This window comes from Mytilus edulis, chromosome 10 (genome assembly GCF_963676685.1).
Source record: "Mytilus edulis chromosome 10, xbMytEdul2.2, whole genome shotgun sequence".
NCBI lineage: Eukaryota > Metazoa > Mollusca > Bivalvia > Mytilida > Mytilidae > Mytilus > Mytilus edulis.
In genome coordinates, this window is record NC_092353.1 from 59,534,924 (window position 1) to 59,557,249 (window position 22,326).

The 22,326-nt window shown below is 32.4% G+C and overlaps 2 protein-coding genes across 2 annotated transcripts; one reads left to right on the plus strand and one right to left on the minus strand.

Annotated features, from left to right (window-relative positions):
• Positions 1 to 570: 570 nt before the first annotated feature.
• LOC139491585 (uncharacterized) lies at positions 571 to 4,875 on the minus strand. Its single transcript, XM_071279344.1, has 2 exons — positions 4,763 to 4,875; positions 571 to 2,325 (listed from the first exon to the last, which is right to left on the minus strand). The coding sequence occupies exon 2, from the start codon at positions 2,319 to 2,321 to the stop codon at positions 630 to 632; it is 1,692 nt and encodes a 563-aa protein (XP_071135445.1). The 5' UTR covers positions 2,322 to 2,325; positions 4,763 to 4,875; the 3' UTR covers positions 571 to 629.
• A 2,586-nt stretch (positions 4,876 to 7,461) lies between these two features.
• On the plus strand, positions 7,462 to 8,613 carry LOC139492865 (RING finger domain and kelch repeat-containing protein DDB_G0271372-like). Its single transcript, XM_071281017.1, has one exon. It carries the CDS (start codon positions 7,462 to 7,464, stop codon positions 8,611 to 8,613), a length of 1,152 nt encoding a protein of 383 aa, XP_071137118.1.
• The last annotated feature ends 13,713 nt before the right edge of the window (positions 8,614 to 22,326 follow it).

Consider the following 22,326-nt stretch of genomic DNA (forward strand, 5'->3'; position numbering starts at 1 on the left):
CGAGCACATATACAAACTGATTATAAACATGGAGGCAAATATTTCATTTCTGCACGATATATTGTAGAAATTAAAATCCGCTTCTCCAAAACACTTAATCATAATCATCTTAGAAATTTTACAGTATAATGCTATTATGCACCTCCTATTTGCATCGGTTTTAGCTAAAGTGTTTTTTTTAATCAGTTTTCCTTAGCAAATCAATGATATTGCATGGTCGGAATTTTTGTTTGCGAACTATGCTCGCCGACTCTTTAAGTAGTTCATTGCATTGGTTATAGGTGGAGGTTATGCATGTTGTTAAATTATAATTTTGTTTGGCTTTTTTGTTTACTATTTAAACTATAAACTTCTCAATTCAACTGAAATGAACAAGTAGCTTATATTAAACCCATTACGCGTGCTGTATATGGTTAGAATTCCACTATGACAACATAATAGCAACATAGTTTATTGCTTTGTTGAAATGTGCATTTCAATTTGAACCAGATCAAATCTAAACTCATCATGGTGACATCAGACATACTTTTGTTTATAATCAATGAATTGGAAATTCAAAATTAGTAAAATTATAAAAGGCAAAATCTGTAAATTTAATTAAATATGAAAATCACATGAAGTATGACAGTTCATTGGAATATTACATCGAAAAGAAAAGCATTACCGTTTCGATTTGCAACTAGAATCTGATTATTTTCTCGGTTGTAATGTAAAACCTGAGGACAATCAAGTCCGTCCGCAGATGTTAATATTGTTTTGCTTCTTTTTCCATCCGGCGAGATAACAACAACATTAGCAAATTTGTTTCCAACTACGTAAACGTTCCCGTAATGATCCAAAGAGATGCCGAGAGGAAAAGACAAATTTCTTTCATCTTTAAATATCCACTTGACGCTTCCCTCCAAATCACTACATGTCACAGTATTCTCCGATTTGTTTGTGAAGTAAAGCTTGTTGCCGAATACAGCTATATAAGCACTTCCACACATTGGCTTATATAGTACCTCACGAATCGATCCATCAATTATGTTTACTCGCATCAAACCGTTAGTCCCTGCACTAAAATAAAGCCAACCACCATACACTGCCATTCCATCATTTGGTACACTAACGTCTATAATTTTCTTAGTTTTCTTTTCTAGTAGATCTGCAAATATTATTTTACCACCTTCAGAGCCAGTCGTTATAGCAATTAAACTTTCGTCTATCTGTTCTACATCAAATGTTTGAAATTCGGAATTTATTTTCCCCGGTTTTGACCCGTCGTTTTTTAGAACAACAACCTTTTTGTCTTTATAACTCGAAAATATCATTTTACCATTTGAAAACAAGGAACATCCAGTAATGTCATTGCCTCTCGAAGAAACAATTTTCTTTAATTTAAGTTCTATTTTATCTAAAGATAACGGTACTGATGCTATAACCATGATCTGAGCTTGTATGTTTTTTCTCCTTGCAATAGTTATGTCACTTGATTTGGACTCGACAACGATTTTGCCAAACGTTGCTAAATTGCTCTGAATGTATTGTACACCAGAGTTTATCTTCCATGAAAGAGTAACATGATTAAAATCCTTATTCTTCACTATCGCTTGAATAATTTTATCCTTTTCTTCTATATCATGTTCTATTTGTTTAAGGCCCAAGAATGCCTGAAGGCCTGATGCATGTTGCTTTATGTTTGCTATGCTATTTTGGTATTCAATGACGTCCTTTTCCGTGTGTTGTAATGACATTAACGATTTGTGTATGAGTTTGCTCTCTGATTCCTCTATTTTGCCCAGTTCAGTCAAGATATCTTCTTGGAGTTTGTTAAGATAGCTAACCATCTTTAACTTTGTCAGTTTTATTTCAGACTCGACATTTTCTCTTGTTTCCTTGATTGATTTCAAATTTTCTTCACGGTCTTTTTTAATTCTTTTAATATTTTCTAAAATTTCTGCTAAGGTCTGTTCAATTTCCACGAACGCATTTGAAGATTTTATATCTTTTAAGAAATCGTCAATATCAACAAAATCTTTACACTCGTTGTGAGTCTCCACAATGCACTTTTTACAGCATGGACAATCATGCTTATTACAGTATATTTGGAACTTTTCATTGTGATTTTTGCATGATTGTGCTATATCTAGAATTATCGATGGTAGTTTCTTGTATGCATCAATAGAGACTGTAATATGCCCCCTAGTTGCCTTGGATATGCTGTGATGTTCGGTGCACTCATGACATAGGCCTTCTTCACATTCGGAACACCAAAATACTGATGGTTTAGTTATATGGCGAAAATCACATGTCCCACAAATAGTCCAGTTAGTTGTCATTCCCCTAAATAAAATAGATACTGCATATTACATACATCATACAAAAGAATATTAATGCACAATGTGTTATACTCATGTAATGCAAAAGAAAGAAAATAGTGAACAAACTATATGTACATTGAAAATCCAAACAACTAGACACTGTATATTCCGATCTGAAATCCGCTGAAGGATCCGAATCCTGAGAAGCAAGTATACTTTGTTGATTGCAATTCCTTAAAAAGAAATATTGATCTGGTTCCCACGGAGGATTATGCGCCGATTCAGGATGACGTAACAACCGTGTGGTAGTCTCGTGTGATTGCTCTTCATGATTCTGACACCTCCGCGCATTTTAGATTGTGATACCTGGTGTGAGCTAAGGAACAGCGCTTTTATTCATCCTCTTATTGAGTATACAATTCTTCTGACTTTATTATTCTATTTTTTAGTATGTTGGCCGTGGAAAACATCAATACTCTCTCTTGTGATACGTATGCTTTATTTCAGAAAGAAAACAATATCAAATAAATGTATATGTAACTAAGACTTCTAATGACATTCAAATATTGCCCAATTTATTTTAAATAAACATGTCAATCATATTTCAATTCATCACGAAAGAGCTGGCTATAAGGCTGGTGATACCCCCGAAAAAGACACCAGGCCTTAAATTCGTCACCTTGACGCGCGTTTCTTCAACATGAGACTAATTATTACTTATGAAAAAAAAATGTAAAGGCCATTTTAACTGTAAGTGCTATTTTTTTAACATTGTCATATAAGTGGGAAGCAGGGTTCAACGCACCATTTTTCTTCAAATGTCCTGTGCTAAGTCAAGAATATGGCATCTGTTATCAAATAATTCGTTTCTATGTATGTTTGCGTTTATTTTTGTTACAGTTCAGTGCTTCTGTTTTTTCCGTTTTTTTTTTTATTATAGTTGATGTGTTTCACACAGTTTTAGTTTTTAGTCCGAACTTGTTTTCTCTTAATCGATTTAGGACTTTTTAACAGCGATATACTACTGTTGCCTTTAATTAAGAGCATTATGATTGAAAATTCATTGGCGGTTATTGACCTATTGACGGAAACTTTGTCTCTATCACTTTATTACTATTCTCAAGTCCTGCAAATTTGAGGGAGATAGTATGGCACTGGTACATGTAGTACAGGAGCTTGGACAAATGGAGCGATGTTTTACGAACTCCTTTTTGGCAAAAATATAATGTACATGTCACTTCCGGAGCACCTGAGATCACCCCTAGTTTTTGGTGGGGTTCGTGTTGTTTATTCTTTAGTTTTCTATGTTGTGTCATGTTTACTATTGTGTTTCTGCTTGTCTTTTTCATTTTTAGCCATGGCGTTGTCAGTTTGTTTTAGATTTATGAGTTTGACTGTCCCTTTGGTATCTTTCGTCCCTCTTTTCTGAAGCTTGCCTTCGCCTCCCAACCGACTTTACCGTCTACACTATGGGAGCTTGGGCAAAGAGGGCGATGTTTTACGCACCCCTTTTGGGATATATATAATATAATTTAATCTCACTTTCTGAAGTTTTCCTTCCCCTCCCTCCCGTCTGAACCGTCTACTCATATGTCACCGTAAGCTTTAAAATATCATGTGAGAACCTCCTTCAGAAAAGTATTGCATGATTTTCAATATACTATAATTTTGATTTTCTATTCTTTGACAATTTATTGATTTGTTTCCTCCTGCGTATGAAAACTTCATCCTTTTGAATTGGTTGTAATTGGCATGATACTACAGTCAATTCAATTAACAATTGCTGTCGTATTTTTGTGTTTTGTCAATTTATATTCAAAACGAATTCATGTGTAAATATAAGAATTATATGTTTGCTTTAATCGAAATATAGGACATTTCATTAAGTTACGATTATATGCTTGTACTTGGAAATAAAGGATAAAAAAATACCGAACTCCAAAGTAAATTCCAAAACGGGAAGTCCACAAAAACCGATAAAACCAAACGTTAACAGCGGAATGAGTGAGTGATAAACTTCGGTCATATTCCGGATTTGATTTTTGAGGTTGATATGGATTCATTTTGAAACGCGCTTCACGCAAAATGTTATCGTCAATTGCTTTCATTTATAACATGCATTCAATTATTTCCACAGGGATTTTCTAAAAATCGTTTTATAGTATGGAAATGAGAACAGGAAATGACTTGTTGAATGAATAATACTCGTTAAGCACATTATTTTTACACAGCCCATAAAGTACAATAGCTGCCAAAAAGACGTATTAAGTAAAGTTTAATAAAAATAAAATTGATCTTTTTCCTATTTAAAATGAGACATCAGGCCTGTGTACACTGATAACATATAATCGTGTATTATGTCCTATATAAAATCAAGTACACACGCCAAATGTAAATATAATTATATATTGATATATATATATAACTTTTGCAAAATGCCTTCCTTTTAATCAACTTACCCCTATAAAGATAAATTTTACGCTGTACCAAATGTAACAAGTACTCTACTCATCTACTATGAATATCGTTTATCCCCGTTAAATGAAGTCCCACTAAAACATCTGCACTAAATATATTGTGTATTATAAACTGCTGACGTATATAACATAGTAGGAATACGCGGTTAAATTTAAATTTTCCTTGTGTTTTATCAAACGGCAAGAAACAAATGGAACATATAACCACATAACCAGAATCAGATCGACTATCTGTTGGTTAATCAGTCAAGGTGGACAATACTTCAGAGTATGTTTACCCAAAGGAATAGGTCTAGATGTTTGACATAATTCAGGCAACGATTATTTTTCTTTTGTAGGGTTACCTTTTTTTATTGTCGTTTCCTAATTTCTTAAAAGATATTTTGGAATTAAGGAATATCGTTCCCACGAAAGCTTAAAACAATATATAATAAAAACGAAATAGAGTCTAAAAAATCTACAACAACATTTAAATGCATATTGTTTTTAATAATTTGTCGATAATATAGTTTTTATCGTGCTGTTTTTTAAAATATGTTAAAAATATGGGTCACCATGCACATTTTCACGCTACAAGTGTTTGCGAAATTGTTACATTTTGTATAGATTATGCTTAAAAGTAAAATTTTATGTGATTAAAAGTTACTTCATCTAGAATTTTAAGATTTTAAGAAAAAGTGAGAAGATAGCTCTTATAACATTATCCTTTTATATAAGGAAATAAAATGAGATCATCTGGTTTCATATTAAAATACGTAAATTCACAACACTTTCTATAATAAATATCACGTTATCTGAGTTATCTCTCCTACTATCAGTGCTATCTCCCCATATATGGCAAAGTTAAAATAAAATGAACCAAACAAATACAATTCATGTTTTAATAAATACAACCGTATATATGGGTAAAAACAAGATTAAGAAAAAGAGTTGAATAGATATAATGGTCGATTCCAGTCGAACGGTTATTCTTGTATGTAGCATATACGCCTTATGATTTTACCTTTTCACTAATTGGTCCAACATTGAAACATGTAATCTGAATAAATAACATCCTTTCATGTATTGTCGAAATGCGCATCTGGTGCAGGAAAATTGGTACCGTTAATGTTATTACTACCACTGGGTCGATGTACTTCGGTACTGGCATGAAAATACGGACTTTTTGTGTTATCAAAATTTGCTGTTACAAAATGTTAGAAATTATCATAAATTAAGGAATGTATCTCCCTCATACAAAGCTCGGATTCCTTTCACGAATTTGGCTATACTTTTTGAACCTTTTGTATTATAGCTCTTCATCTTTTAAATAAGCTTTGGATTTCAAATATTTCGGCCACGAGCATCACTGAAGAGACATGTATTGTCGAAATGCGCATCTGGTGCAGGAACATTGGTACCGTTAATGGTATTCAGTCATTCTACGATAAATAATTGTGAATTTTAAATTTTTATTTGACGCTTATTCAAATTGAAAGTTAAAACTTGGGAATTGAAAATGTTCTACTATAATTTTTCACAAACACCACTTATAACATATTGTTTTGATTATAATAGGATATGGGGTCTTAGACTCAAAATCAGTCCTTGCACAGCAAAAACAAAACAGACACACAGAAAAAGGAAAGGAACAGCACTGTTTTTGCTGTTCTTCATCTTAAAGTCACAGTATGATAAGTGGTAACGGCTCCGAAACATTTATCTTTTGAAATTGTTAGCACCAAATCTTGTATTGAATCGAAAGAATCAAAATATCATCTATTTACAGCAAGCAGTAGCAGATGATCAAGATCATTGTTTTCCCACATATCTCTGCCCAGTTTCCGTATCGAAGATTTATAAAACTTCAATTTGATTTGATTTGATTTTTTGTGTTTTACCGCTACTTTTAAGTCCCCTTTTGGACTATTTCGTGGCGGCCAGTTTTTATTGGTGGAGGATGCCGGAGTGTCCAGAGAAAACCCACAGACCTTCGATAGGAATACTGACGATCCTAGTCAATTAAGATTGCAGTCAAGTGCACCCACACGAGCAGGATTCGAACTCAAAACCTCAGTGTTGACTGGCTAGTGATGACAGTAGTATCTACTAAGACCACTCGGTCATCGATGCCCCCTTGAAACTTTGATGGTTAATTCTGAATAGTAACAGCTTTTCAGTAACCTGTCTCCATATATCTATATAGAAAATTTATTAATATAGAAAGGAGGAAAATATTGATATTGAGAATTTTGTACACGGTGGTGGTGGTGGCAGTGGAAACTCTATCCTTGTAACTAAATTTATCGTACCAATAAACTGTTTTATTTCGTGTACACCTTGGTTAACTTTCCCCCCTTTCCTCTTAATCATTGTTTCCCTTTTCCAGTTTTTGAATTTATCAGAATTATTGTAATTATGAAAAAAAACATTTAAGAAAACGAACTACCAAATAAACAAACTGCAATACACATTTATTTACTGGTGGATTCTGCGTCAGTGGATAGTGTTCCTCATCTTCCGTTTGTCAACTTATTTACCTTTAGTTTGATTACAAACAAGAAGTTATTTATTTCTTACATAACATTGATATTTATAATCGTGTACACATTTAAATTAATAAAAATCAATAATGACATATTTCTATACTGTAGTCTAGTGCATATTTTGACATGTTTGCATAATAAATTACAATATCCGTAATGGCGGATAATATGCTAGAGTGTGAAATAAAAGCAGCGATTGGTAAAGCATTGAAACCACTTCGGTGTAGATACCATGAAACAGAAGAATACACGATATTTTGCAAAGGTTGTAAGGACTTCATGTGTTTTAAATGTCTCGGACAATTACACCAAAAACATGACCTGTGTCAATTGCAGGACGCGGAAGAAGATATTCGGAAAGAAATGGAGGTTCTGTTGTTAAATGGAAAATATTCTGAACAGCTAACTGCACTAGGTGATAAGCTTTCAGACATCCAGAAGAAACTTTTACAAGACGAGGAACGTCTTAACTGTGAAATAAAAACAAGTGTAGTAAACATGAAGGCAAAACTCGACTCTACAGAGGAACGACTATTGTCAGAGTTACACAACACATTCGAAAGCTACCATATAACACTACGCAAGCAAGAAACTAACGTCAAAGATTTACAATCGGACATAACTAATTTAGAGGTCAATAAGCTTAACGAGTTCGAGTTTAGTCATATCATAAATATTTTGTCTGAAATTAATTTATGCTCTGTAAAGTGTGACAAAATTGCAAATCGGCCAATACCTGGTTTCAAACCAACTATGGAGTTTTCATTTGGAAATTTGATTGAAAATTCAAGTGGAAAATGTGACACAGACGCAATATCATTGTCAGCATGTTCTGATATATCAACCCAGACAGATGTTCTTGAAGATTCAGAGACTAAATGGTTCGATGCTGACGACTTTGAGGAAGACAACTTAATAGAAAGCTCATCCGATGAAGTTACAGATAAATATCCGATTACTTTCCAATTAAAGCAGGATTTAACCCTTGTTAGAAAAATAATACCAATCTCTGAACAGGATGCGTGGATACTTGCAAACCGGCAATTGCTAAAAATTGTTAACCATTCCTTAGACGACATTGTGTATGCAAATAACGTTAGTGATTTTGTCGTTTTAAAAGATTCATGTGTACTGATTCTCAGTGAGAAAAAATCATTTATCATGAAATTATTAACAGATGGACGCCTGGTTCGGTTTGCTAATATAGGAGAATCTGGTAGAACGCCGCATTGTTTTTGCATTTCCGAGGATGATTTGTTAGTAATTTACCTTGAATCCAATTCGGGAGTCCAAGGTATGAATTTATAAACCATTTCGTATGGATGAACACTGATGGAATTGTCACCGACCAAGCATCATTTTCTAAGGGCACCTTTCAGAAACCATGTAGTATCCAAATATTAGAATCATATCTGCGCGTGTTATATTATACTGGCACATCGAACTTGAATCGCATAGTGCTGTTGGAGAAAAAATCCGATAAATGTAATTCATTTAAAAGTTTCAGTGGTATTTTTGGATTTGATGCAAGCAGCAATTTCCAAAGTCACGGGATGTGTGTTGACAAAGCTGGTAATGTTATGATATCAGATTACCGTTATCATAGTGTGTACATGGTTGACAAGGATTTAAAGTACAAGAAAACATTGCTTGATGCTAAACATGGACTTGATAAACCAGCGGCTATTGGTATTTTGAATGACAATATGTGGATCACGGACGGAAATCAAATATTCATTTTCAATTTAGCGTACACATACACATGATGAAGTAGTTGAATCTACAAATTTGTAACACATATGTTGGAAGACAACATTTTATACATTAGTAATAAGTTATAAATAGAACCATTAAAACAGTTCTTCAGGTTGGTTGTTGTACAACATTTAACCATGGCAATGCTTTATACTTCCTCTGTGATCTCATTTTAGCTTATCTGCAAACAATTCAATTACTTAAATTTTGATATTTGCTTTTTCATCACTAATCATGTGACATGCATATTTATAACAAATACTAGTAGACTCTAAGTTGAATTACATTTTCAGTGGTAAATTACTGTTATTATGTTTAACATCCTTTGCAACGTTTTGGTCTTAATCATTTTAATACAAAGATAATTATATTTTGATTATACAACACGATTACCTACCAAAATATGCAAGATACATTTGTTGCTACCGGTAGGCAGTCGGACATAAAAAGTTTCTGTTTCAAGTACATACTAATGATTATTTGAAACATTTACAGTCTAAAATCAATAATTGTTTTTAGTTTTTAGTACTCATTCATGTTAATCTTTTTAGACTTAACCGATTGTTCAATTCTTTTTTGTAATCGACACTGTCGTGTGTTGTGGTGTAGATGAATAGATAGTCCTTGAAAATGATTTCAATTTTTTAGTGTTAATGCATAGTCGTTATCGTTTGTTAAGTTCATTTTTGAGGCTCGTCCATTCGATATATTGTTAATAATCTTTTGTTTTCAAACAATTGTTAACCCTTCTTTTGCAGACGACCTGTACTTAGACAGAGTTGGAAAATGGCTGCGTCTTCTTGCTCTGTTTTGATGAATTATATATAATGAAACTCCTTTCAAATAAACGACTTGTGATATTGCAGATGTTTGTAAACGTGTTATTATCCGTATCATGGGTATAGTGTTTGCTTCTCAAAATATGATTTAATAGTAATTTATCTAAGGTCTATATCAGGAAATGAAAGACAAGGATATAATAGTAAAACAGATAAACAGCGATTTCATCATGATTATCAAGACGTCCTTCAATGAACCAACATGGCAGCAACCAAAATTATAATGTTGAATCAGGTCTTTGCAACTGAAAAATATTCAACAGTATATCAAAACGAAATCGCACAAATATTTGAGAGGATACAGCTTCCAAATTCTAATCAATATGCGACTTAAAAGACATAAACGGATTAAGCCTAGAAACAATACCTATATGTTGGCATTACTCAAGGTTTTATGTTCCGTTACTTTTAATGATGTTTTTACACTAAATCCATTTTGATGCTGGAAGTATACTGATTGACATTTCAGTCTTAGATACACGATTATTGTTACTAGTTGTTAGATCTCCATCCTTTTTTTTGGTGGGATATATAGATACGGTGGCATGTCCGGTCTGTGGTTTCATTGAATGTTTTCTGCTTTGTATCGATTTAATGATTTCAATCCTTTTCATCTGATTCTTATCGTGTGCTCTTCTGTAAATCAAATAAGCTGATTTTGCTGGAAATATATTAGAGTTAGATTTACATCAGCATAGTGTTAATGTACTTAAGAAATGAAATACAAGAAAATACTTTTTTTGTACCAGTCGAGCATTTATTTCGAGATTCAAAGTCTCTTTACAAGGCAAACTTTACGGATATTTCAAAACATTGTACACACGTTGACTAGTTAAAATGTTAGAAAATACAATCTGTCGCCGTATTACGATAGATTCATTGAACTTCGATGTTTGCTGTGGTATACTTGAAAACAATGTTTTCTATTGATAAAAAATAGAATGAGAACAATGTTGATAAGACTAAAAAGATAATGTTACTCTGAGCATTTAAAAAAATGATTACTTGAAACAGAAACAAATGTTAATACAAATGTTAATACCTTTAAATGTTTGAATATCTGAATATCAAAAACCACATTTTTACATTATTTTAAAATAAAAAGATATGCACAAATATTGATAACAATGCCAGAAAAGAATATAATGCTACAGAATAACTTCGATTAATTATGTTCGTTGATCAGAGAACGGGACCAGACACAAGTTGGTTCCTTTTTCCTTTTTCCTTTTTCGATATTCAAATTTTGAAAAATATCACAAGTCCAAACTAAAAATTTGTTTTCCTTCAAAAAAAAATTTCCTCAGAATTTTTTTTTCCTCAAATTTTTTTTTCCTTAAAATTTTGTTTTTCTCGAAATTTTTTTTCCTCAAATTTTTTTTTCTCAAATTTTTTTTCCTCAAAATTTTTTTTCCTCAAATTCTTTTTTCCTCAAAAAGTTTTTCAAATTTTTTTTTTCGTTTCTTTATTCGGTTTCTTTTTCCTTATTCGGTTTTCATTTCCTTATACAGTTTCTATTTCCTTATTCGATTTCCATTTCCTTATTCGATTTTCATTTCCTTATTCGGTTTCTTTTTCCTTTTTCAATGTTTATTTCCTTTTTCAGTTTCTATTTCCTTATTCGGTTTCTATTTCCTAATTGGATTTTCATTTCCTTATTCGATTTCCATTTCCTTATTCGATTTCCATTTCCTTATTCGGTTTCTATTTCCTTATTGGGTTTCTATTTCCTTATTGGGTTTCTATTTCCTTATTGGATTTTCGTTTCCTTATTCGATTTCCATTTCCTTATTCGATTTCCATTTCCTAATTCGGTTTCTTTTTCCTTTTTCAATCTTCATTTCCTTTTTCGGTTTCGATTTCCTTATTTGGTTTCCATTTCCTTATTCAGTTTCCATTTCCTTATTGGATTTTCATTTCCTTATTGGATTTTCATTTCCTTATTGGATTTTCATTTCCTTATTGGATTTTCATTTCCTTATTCGGTTTCTTTTCCTTATTCGGTTTCTATTTCCTTATGAAGTTTCCATTTCCTTATTGGATTTTCATTTCCTTATTCGGTTTCCATTTCCTTTTTCGATATTCAAATTTTGAAAAATATTACAAGTCCAAACTGAATTTTTTTTTTCCTTCAAATTTTTTTCCTCAAATTTTTTTTTCCTCAAAATTTTTTTTTCCTCAATTTTTTTTCCTCAAAATTTTTTTTTCCTCAAAATTTTTTTTCCTCAAAATTTTTTTTTTTCCTCAAATTTTTTTTTCCTCAAAAAGTTTTTCAAATTTTTTTTTTCGTTTCCTTATTCGGTTTCTATTTCCTTATTCGATTTCCATTTCCTTATTCGATTTTCATTTCCTTATTCGGTTTCTTTTTCCTTTTTCAATGTTCATTTCCTTTTTTGGTTTCTATTTCCTTATTCGGTTTCTATTTCCTTATTTCCTTATTCGGTTTCTATTTCCTTATTGGATTTTCATTTCCTTATTCGATTTCCATTTCCTTATTCAATTTCTATTTCCTTATTCGGTTTCTTTTTCCTTTTTCAATGTTCATTTCCTTTTTTGGTTTCTATTTCCTTATTGGGTTTCTGTTTTCTTATTGGGTTTCTATTTCCTAATTGGGTTTCTATTTCCTTATTGGATTTTCGTTTCCTTATTCGATTTCCATTTCCTTATTCGATTTCCATTTCCTAATTCGGTTTCTTTTTCCTTTTTCAATATTCATTTCCTTTTTCGGTTTCTATTTCCTCATTCGGTTTCTATTTCCTTATTCAGTTTCCATTTTCTTATTGGATTTTCATTTCCTTATTGGATTTTCATTTCCTTATTCGGTTTCTTTTTCCTTATTCGGTTTCTATTTCCTTATTCAGTTTCCATTTCCTTATTGGATTTTCATTTCCTTATTGGACTTTCATTTCCTTATTCGATTTCCTTTTTCGATATTCAAATTTTGAAAAATATTACAAGTCCAAACTGAATTTTTTTTTTCCTTCAAAATTTTTTTCCTCAAATTTTTTTTTCTCAAATTTTTTTTTCCTCAAAATTTTTTTTCCTCAAAATTTTTTTTTTCCTCAAATTTTTTTTTTCCTCAAAAAGTTTTTCAAATTTTTTTTTTCGTTTCCTTATTCGGTTTCTCTTTCCTTATTCGATTTTCATTTCCTTATACAGTTTCTATTTCCTTATTCGATTTCCATTTCCTTATTTGATTTTCATTTCCTTATTCGGTTTCTATTTCCTTATTCAGTTTCTATTTCCTTATTCGGTTTCTATTTCCTTATTGGATTTTCATTTCCTTATTCGATTTCCATTTCCTTATTCAATTTCCATTTCCTTATTCGGTTTCTTTTTCCTTTTTCAATGTTCATTTCCTTATTGGGTTTCTGTTTTCTTATTGGGTTTCTATTTCCTAATTGGGTTTCTATTTCCTTATTGGATTTTCGTTTCCTTATTCGATTTCCATTTCCTTATTCGATTTCCATTTCCTAATTCGGTTTCTTTTTCCTTTTTCAATATTCATTTCCTTTTTCGGTTTCTATTTCCTTATTCGGTTTCTATTTCCTTATTCAGTTTCCATTTCCTTATTGGATTTTCATTTCCTTATTGGATTTTCATTTCCTTATTCGGTTTCTTTTTCCTTATTCGGTTTCTATTTCCTTATTCAGTTTCCATTTCCTTATTGGATTTTCATTTCCTTATTGGATTTTCATTTCTTTATTCGATTTCCTTTTTCGATATTCAAATTTTGAAAAATTTTACAAGTCCAAACTGAATTTTTTTTTTCCTTCAAAATTTTTTTCCTCAAATTTTTTTTTCTCAAAATTTTTTTTTCCTCAAAATTTTTTTTCCTCAAAATTTTTTTTTCCCTCAAATTTTTTTTTCCTCAAAAAGTTTTTCAAATTTTTTTTTTCGTTTCCTTATTCGGTTTCTCTTTCCTTATTCGATTTTCATTTCCTTATACAGTTTCTATTTCCTTATTCGATTTCCATTTCCTTATTTGATTTTCATTTCCTTATTCGGTTTCTTTTTCCTTTTTCAATGTTCATTTCCTTTTTCGGTTTCTATTTCCTAATTGGGTTTCTATTTCCTTATTGGGTTTCTATTTCCTTATTGGGTTTCTATTTCCTTATTGGATTTTCGTTTCCTTATTCGATTTCCATTTCCTTATTCGATTTCCATTTCCTAATTCGGTTTCTTTTTCCTTTTTCAATATTCATTTCCTTTTTCGGTTTCTATTTCCTTATTCGGTTTCTATTTCCTTATTCAGTTTCTATTTCCTTATTGGATTTTCATTTCCTTATTGGATTTTCATTTCCTTATTCGGTTTCTTTTTTCTTATTCGGTTTCTATTTCCTTATTCAGTTTCCATTTCCTTATTGGATTTTCATTTCCTTATTGGATTTTCATTTCCTTATTCGGTTTCCATTTCCTTTTTCGATATTCAAATTTTGAAAAATATTACAAGTCCAAACTGAATTTTTTTTTCCTTCAAAATTTTTTTCCTCAAATTTTTTTTTTCGTTTCCTTATTCGGTTTCTTTTTCCATATTCGATTTTCATTTCCTTATTCGGTGTCTATTTCCTTATTCGATTTCCATTTCCTGATTCGATTTTCATTTCCTTATTCGGTTTCTTTTTCTTTTTCAATATTCATTTTCTTTTTCGGTTTCTATTTCCTTATTCGGTTTCTATTTCCTTATTGGATTTTCATTTGCTTATTCGATTTCCATTTCCTTATTCGATTTCTGTTTCCTTATTCGGTTTCTATTTCCATATTCGGTTTCTATTTCCTTAGGTAGCACTCCACAGTTAAAAAATAAAATTAAAAAAGAGCCACAAAATGTTTTATCATCTCCTATTCCTGGATTTCTAATACATTAACCTAACTGTTTGTGTTGTAAATGTGCATATGTATGTAATCAGTATCTTCCATAGATTTGATTTTCAAAAGTGAAAAGGGTGAAAATTAATTCCTTTTATGTGTATCCATGGCAACATTCTGCATTTATTTCCCATAAAATATTGCAAAAAGGGGGGTGAACATGTCACATTTCACCCAAAAATTTGGATCAAACTAGAATTTCAATGCCTTTGAGTGATACCTTTTCAGAAACTGTTTCCCTAAATCTTCCTAATGATCAAATAAAAAATGGGTGTCTTTCGTCTCATTTTTTTCGTAAAATCCAATCACAAAATTCGTGCGATAAAAAGTTGGAAAAAAACATTGCAATAATTGCCGGACCAGTGTATGGTAGGGACATGCAAATACGGACTGTCATACAGAAAACAACCTATATTACATACATTACATAACCTTGATGTTCATATAAACCCAATACAAAGATTATTTTAATACTCAGCTATCCAAAAATGAATTTTATTGCACACTAGCTCTCATATTTGAAAAATTCACAGGGGCCAAAATGCGAAACTACACATCTAACTGTGGAGTGCTACCTTATTCGGTTTCTATTTCCTTATTCGGTTTCTTTTTCCTTATTAGGTTTCTGTTTCCTTATTTGATTTCTTTTTCCTTATTAAATTTTCATTTCCTTATTCGGTTACTATTTCCTTATATTTACAACTATCAAACATCAACACACACCAAACTGGATGTAATTGAAAGATATCTAGAGGTCAATATACAGGCTCGAACAAAAGACAAAAAAGGAAAAATATAGCGAGCTTTTTTGGGATGAAGATGTAGTAAAGACCGAACGTCAGTTTTAGTCGGATATACTTTAATGTTAGTCTTACATGTTGTTCTGGAACTCATTCCTCATTTATTCGTCAAGTGATCATCATTTTATATTGTTAACGTTTCATTGCGTACATCGCTTAATGTGCACCAGTTTTAGGAGTTTTATACAGGACAGTGTAGGAATCCATGTTACTTTCCCCTTTCTCTGAAAAACGAAAACTGCTCAGCTACCTATATTAATTTGTGCATAAAGCGATTGAAAGTTGTTAGATACTGAATGCTTTTACCACAAATGCGCCTAAGTTTTAATAGAGAATTTTATGTTTCAAACGAAACTTACGTACGTTAACGCAAGAAACTTAGGCTTACAATTATACGGACTTATAATACATAATATAAATTGTGGTTGTCTCTTTTCGCCTGTTTCTGTATTTCAGATTGCAACCGAATAAAGTTATGATATTGTTTTAATTCTAAAAAAACATTCATGTTACAGACACGGACCATTCGATTTTCGAGGGGGGGGGGGGGGGGTATGCTGGGAATTTAAAATGAAGACATTTCTGCCAATTAGATAATTTTGAAAACAAAATTTCCACGTCAGAGTCTCCCCCACCCTAAAAAATGTAAATGATCGATGACTTCATTAAAAATTAAATACAGTATAACCGTAAAATTGTCTCGAAATAGCAATGTTATTTATACAATGCTTAGAAACAGGTAGAAAGTGAGGCTGTTTCTTAGCATTGATATTTCGAGACAATATGGTTATTCTATATATTTCTGCGTTAATTATACGTTTTTTTTAATACAATCATTTCTATCTGGGAGGGGTCTTTTTTATACAATCATTTCTATCTGGGAGGGGTCTAGATCAAATTTTAAATAAAAAGGCAGGACCCTTGAATTTATGATGAAACCAATTTTGGAAGAGTATTTACAAAATCGAAAGGCAGAACCCAAAAATGGACGCAAAACGAGATGATTGGAGTAAAGAAAAATGTTGGCAAGCTTGGACAAAATAGGCTCAATCGAAAATTCGCCTTCAAAGTTTATCCATGCACTTAATATAAATTGATTGCATCCTTATCAAAAACAATGGACATTTATTTAGCTAAACGAAAGTAAAATTTGTACAAAAAATTGAAAATAACACATTTACAGAAAAATAATTTACCACAAACGTTTTTGGTATTTGAATGTCAATATTTTCCATTCCTTTATTTTCGTCTTCCGTCTTCTAGGGACTGAGGGAATTATCGACCTCACTATACCAGAATAAAAATCGGTCTGCATGGTAGGCGTTCTATCGATCTGACAGAAAGGAGACTTTAAGGAGTTCAATTATGATAAAGGTACTGTAGTTCCATCGGTTTAACTAAAGAAGTAGATCGGCTTAGTCATGTTTGTACATAAGTTGACAGAGTAACAGGTTGACAGGTTTACACTAGAAAGGTGGACAAGTTGACATTAGAAAGGTCTACAAAGTTTGACAAGTGTTAAGGTTAGAACGTTGATAGGTCGACATGTTAAAAAGTCGATAAATGCATAGGTCGACAGGTTGACAAGTGTAAAGGTTAAAGGTTAAAATATTGTCAAGTCGACATGTTGAAAAGTCGATAAATGCATATGTCGACAGGTTAACAAGTGTAAAGGTTAACAGGCCTAGGTTGACAGGTCGACATGTTGAAAAGTCGATAAATGCATAGGTCGACAGGTTGACAAGTGTAAAACTAAAAATTAACAGGCCTAGGCTGACAGGTCGACATGTTGAAAAGTCGATAAATGCATAGGTCGATAGGTTGGCAAGTGTAAAGGTTAAAGGTTAAAATATTGACAAGTCGACATGTTGAAAAGTCGATAAATGCATATGTCGACAGGTTAACAAGTGTAAAGGTTAACAGGCCTAGGCTGACAGGTCGACATGTTGAAAAGTCGATAAATGCATAGGTCGACAGGTTTACAAGTGTAAAGGTTAACAGACATAGGTCGACAGGTTAACAAGTGTTAAGGTTGACTCTTGTGTATTGTTGAATGATGTGTTGGACTTGCAAAGAGAAGGGCTGAATTTATAAATGATCTTGATGAAGAACAAGATGTTCCTATTGTTGCTGGATAGGGCCATGCAAGATTTGTTTTTTTTTTTCTTTCTTTTAAGATAAAATTGTCAATATTTAAAAACCTTTTCAGTCCATTTTTCAAATTACAGTGCATCAAGTTTAATTTCAAATAAACAAATTTAATAACTTAAACGTTTGTATCATGATTATATGACTCGAAACACAATAACTCTTATATATACATCGTGGAAAATAGTTATACTGAACAATAATAATATATTATTTATACATTTAAAAAAAATATATGAATCAGAAAAGAAAATGAACTTAAAAACCAACTAAAAAGCCAAATGTCAGGGTCATCAATTATGGAATTCTGCGCATCAATTTCAGTCAATCAAAAGAAAGTCAAATATCGTTGGTAATACTCTGTAGTTTGCCTGCAGACCATGCAAGCGTACTATGTACAACAGATAAAAAGTTATAAATAATTTACTCAGTGGCTGTACCAGGGGTGGGGTCTGTGATTGGATCTTACCTTTTTTTCGAAAATTAAAAAAAAATGTAAATATTACGGTAAAGGAGACAAAAATTGTGTTTTTTTTCGGATATATGGTATTCTTACAAATATTAACAAAAGCCCTTTCTCAAGTAAATGGCAATCAAATAAAATGACACCCAAAACAATTTAATAATCAAATAATCCAGGTATTTTAGTATGCCTAAATATTATAAAGACACTGCAACCTACATGTATATATTTACCTAAATTACTGAACTTGTACTGGGTCCTTAATCTTTGATCAACTTTATCATTTTTAGAATAAATATGTTCAAAAACTCATTTTCCTGTATACTCTCTGGCACGCCATATTCATAAATTAGTTGAAACAAGAGTGCACACGCTGAAATGTCTCGCCTTCTATACTAATCATTGATATTATGTTGATAGTCCTAGGTGTAAAGCTAAGCTTTATTACAACTGTCACATAAACTTAACATTAACCAAGATAACTAAACAAAGACCAATGAACCTTGAAAATGAGGTCAAGGTCAGATGAAACATGCCAGGCAGACATGTTCAGCTAACAATGCTTCTATACAACATATATAGATGACCCATTACTTATAGTTTAAGAAAAATAGACCAAAAAACAAAAACTTAACACTGTGCAATGAACCGTGAAAATGAGGTCAGGGTCAAATAAAACCTGCGTGACTGACATAAAGATCATAAAATATTTCCATACACCAAATATAGTTGACCTATGGCATATAGTATTAGATAAAAAGACCAAAACTCAAAAACTTAACTTTGACCACTGAACCATGAAAATGAGGTCAGGGTCACATGACATCTGCCCGCTAGATATGAACACCTTACAATCATTCCATACAACAAATATAGTAGACCTATTGCATATAGTATGAGAAAAACAGACCAAAACACAAAAATTTAACTATAACCACTGAACCATGAAAATGAGGTCAAGGTCAGATGACACCTGCCAGTTGGGCATGTACACCTTACAGTCCTTCCATACACGGAATATACTAGCCCTATTGCTTATAGTATCTGAGATATGGACTTGACCACCAAAACTTAACCTTGTTCACTGATCCATGAAATGAGGTCGAGGTCAAGTGAAAACTGTCTGACAGACATGAGGACCTTGCAAGGTACGCACATATCAAATATAGTTATCCTATTACTTATAATAAGAAAGAATTCAACATTACAAAAAATTTGAACTTTTTTTTCAAGTGCTCACTGAACCATGAAAATGAGGTCAAGGACATTGGACATGTGACTGACGGCAACTTCGTAACATGAAGCATCTATATACGAAGTATGAAGTATCCAGGTCTTCTACCTTCTAAAATATAAAGCTTTTAAGAAGTGAGCTAACGCCGCCGCCGTAGCCGCCGCCGCCGCCGGATCACTATCCCTATGTCGAGCTTTCTGCAACAAAAGTTGCAGGCTCGACAAAAAACTATTCTTTTACGAAAATAGGAAACTTGTTAACTGTATATCATTCAAAATATACCTGTGTCCCCTACGAGCAAAGTTTGCTTTTTTCGTTACGTATGAAGTGCAAACCCTCGCTCGTGGATGCGCTATTTTAAATAGAATTGAACTCAATGGAAAAAGGGAGACAAACACAATTTTACAACGACCAAGTTAGGGTGTATTACGTACGTCAAACTATATGATTTTTGTTTAATTTACAAGTTAAATGGCCAACGGGAGATAACAATGAACATTTTTTGAAATGTTAAGGTATGTTACGTATTACGTACGTCAAAAACCTAAAATTCTCTAGTCTGTGTATATATACTTAAAATACGATGATAAAATTCATGTCTTGTTCAGGATTTCTGTCAGATCCAACCATGTAGAAGTCATGTTTGTGAGCTATGGTTTTAGTCGATGATGTTCATGAAGGACCTGTAGTACAAAGTTTATCACTGGATTGAGCTCTCTGTCTAAGTGTATCATTAAAGTGATTTGCTTTGAGCTGAGTTCATTGCGGTGCAATTCATTTTTTGTGAAATAAAGATTTGACAGACAACTCTCATGTACAAGGATTTGTCAAAGTAGTATTCATTTTATGTACAATGTATGTAATCACTGTGCTTAAACGGCCGTGGGTAACTTAAGTTACCCACAGCCCAAGATGGCGGACTCTAAACTTGTTGAGATGATAGTTGATACGAAATCTACTTTTTGCAACGTTTTTCATGATCGATGTAAATATTGAGAAGACTTTTGAATCAAGGAATCACTTGCCATCACTACATATGCGTTAATTTTGACTTCATTTTAGCGCAAGGCCAACTTTTAAAAAAAGCATAAGATGTCCGTAACTTATAAATCAAAAATAATCAGACTGTCCGTAACTTTATTTTCGGATGTGGGTAACTTTGTTTTCAAAACTGTAAGATTAACAATTTCAACACTTAAAGGACAATAAACACTATCAAACCCTTTAATTATTACATAGATTTATACAATAACGATATGCTTCAAAAAGCAAACAAGAGTGTCACGGATTTTCCGTTAAATTAAAAAAAATATTCCTGGGATAAAACGGGATTTTACGGTACGGCGAAATTGATCTAACATTCTTCTAGCTTTAAAGATTGTTCACTGATGAGTCCTTGGTCGGTGTAGCCGCGGAAAAATTGATATCCTTTCCTTTAAATCATGATATTCTGAATTGTTTGTCTCTTCACTATATCTAGTGTGATGTGTTGTTGATTTCGAGAAAAAAAAATGCCAATATCTAGGAATAGATGGAAGGCTATATTGTTAAACAGGATTTAGTTTATTATAGCAATAAAAGTAGATTTAAAAGCTTCTAAAAGTTTCATTGACCTCAGGGATTCAATAAGATCGGGTATCAAATCATACATATCTTCTTTAAAGGTTTGGACTGATATATCTATGTATTTCTGCTAAGGATTGTCCTCCAAAATTGTTCTCCTAATGTCATTTGCATATGTTCACTATTAATTGATTGATCGATTTTTGGTTGCTTAACGTCCAGTGGCAAATATTTCATGCACATCCAGACGGTAACAAGTTCACAAGACCTACCAAATAATAGAAGCCATCTGGGATGAAGATCGGGGAAATATGGACTGCCACTGGAAATTAATGGTATATCGGATAGGGACAGAAATTTTGCCTAGCTACAGGCCACCTACGGACCCATCAAAGAAGTGTTGCAAGGGTTCTTAACGTGCCCTCCTTACACGAGGCATCGGATTTAACGTCCCAAATCTGACCGGACGTGACTGCGTAGTTGATACATCCCGCACAGTCAAACGGACGCCTCACTTCGGCAACCGTTTTACTGTCGGTCGGGAGAAGACCAAGTGACCATATTTCTATTCCCCAGTCACCCTTTGGGGTGTTCACTATTAATGTAATTTCTACAGTTGGAAATGGTGAGATTTATAACCTGCATGTCATGATTTATCATCTAAAACTTAAGCAGTAAACAATCTATAAAGTCAGTAGAATGTATGATTATACATTAATTTTGCCGTACAATTTTCTACATAACAAAATGCCTGTACCTAGTCAGGAAAATGGCAGTTGTTATCCATTCGGTTGAGTTTTGGATTTTTCCATTTGATAAGGGACTTTCCTTTTTGAATTTTCTTCAGAGTTTAGTATTTTTGTAATTTTAGTTTTTAATGCCTGTACCAAGGCAGGAATATGGCCGTTGTTTTCTATTCGTTTGGTGTGTTAAATTGAGCTTTTGGCTTTGCAATTCCATAAAGGACTTTCCGTTTGAATATTCCTAGGAGTTCGGTATTTTTGTTATTTATCATTTCTTTTTTTTATAATTACATCTACGAATAAAGATTCTTTGAAAATTACTGACATCATGCTAAAGTTACGGACAGCCCTATTGGTATAAGGAAAAAAGTTACGGACGAGCTGTTTTGAAGTTACGGACATCATAAGTGTTTTGGAAAATCGTGCTGTAATCAATTATTTTGTAGTAATAAACCACGTTTTACATTGCAGAGTTTTCTTAAAAGATTTATATAACTTTTTAAGTACTGAACATTTCTTTTGTATTCATTGTATTATTATCATATAGGAGCAAACTTCCTAACCGAAGCCAGGCGGCTCCATTTTGGGCTGTAGGTAACTTAAGTTA

What these genes read in the sequence shown, in the direction of transcription:
- LOC139491585 (XM_071279344.1), bottom strand. Translation starts at nt 2,321, where the DNA reads ATGACAACTAACTGGACTATTTGTGGGACATGTGATTTTCGCCATATA.
- LOC139492865 (XM_071281017.1), top strand. Translation starts at nt 7,462, where the DNA reads ATGGCGGATAATATGCTAGAGTGTGAAATAAAAGCAGCGATTGGTAAA.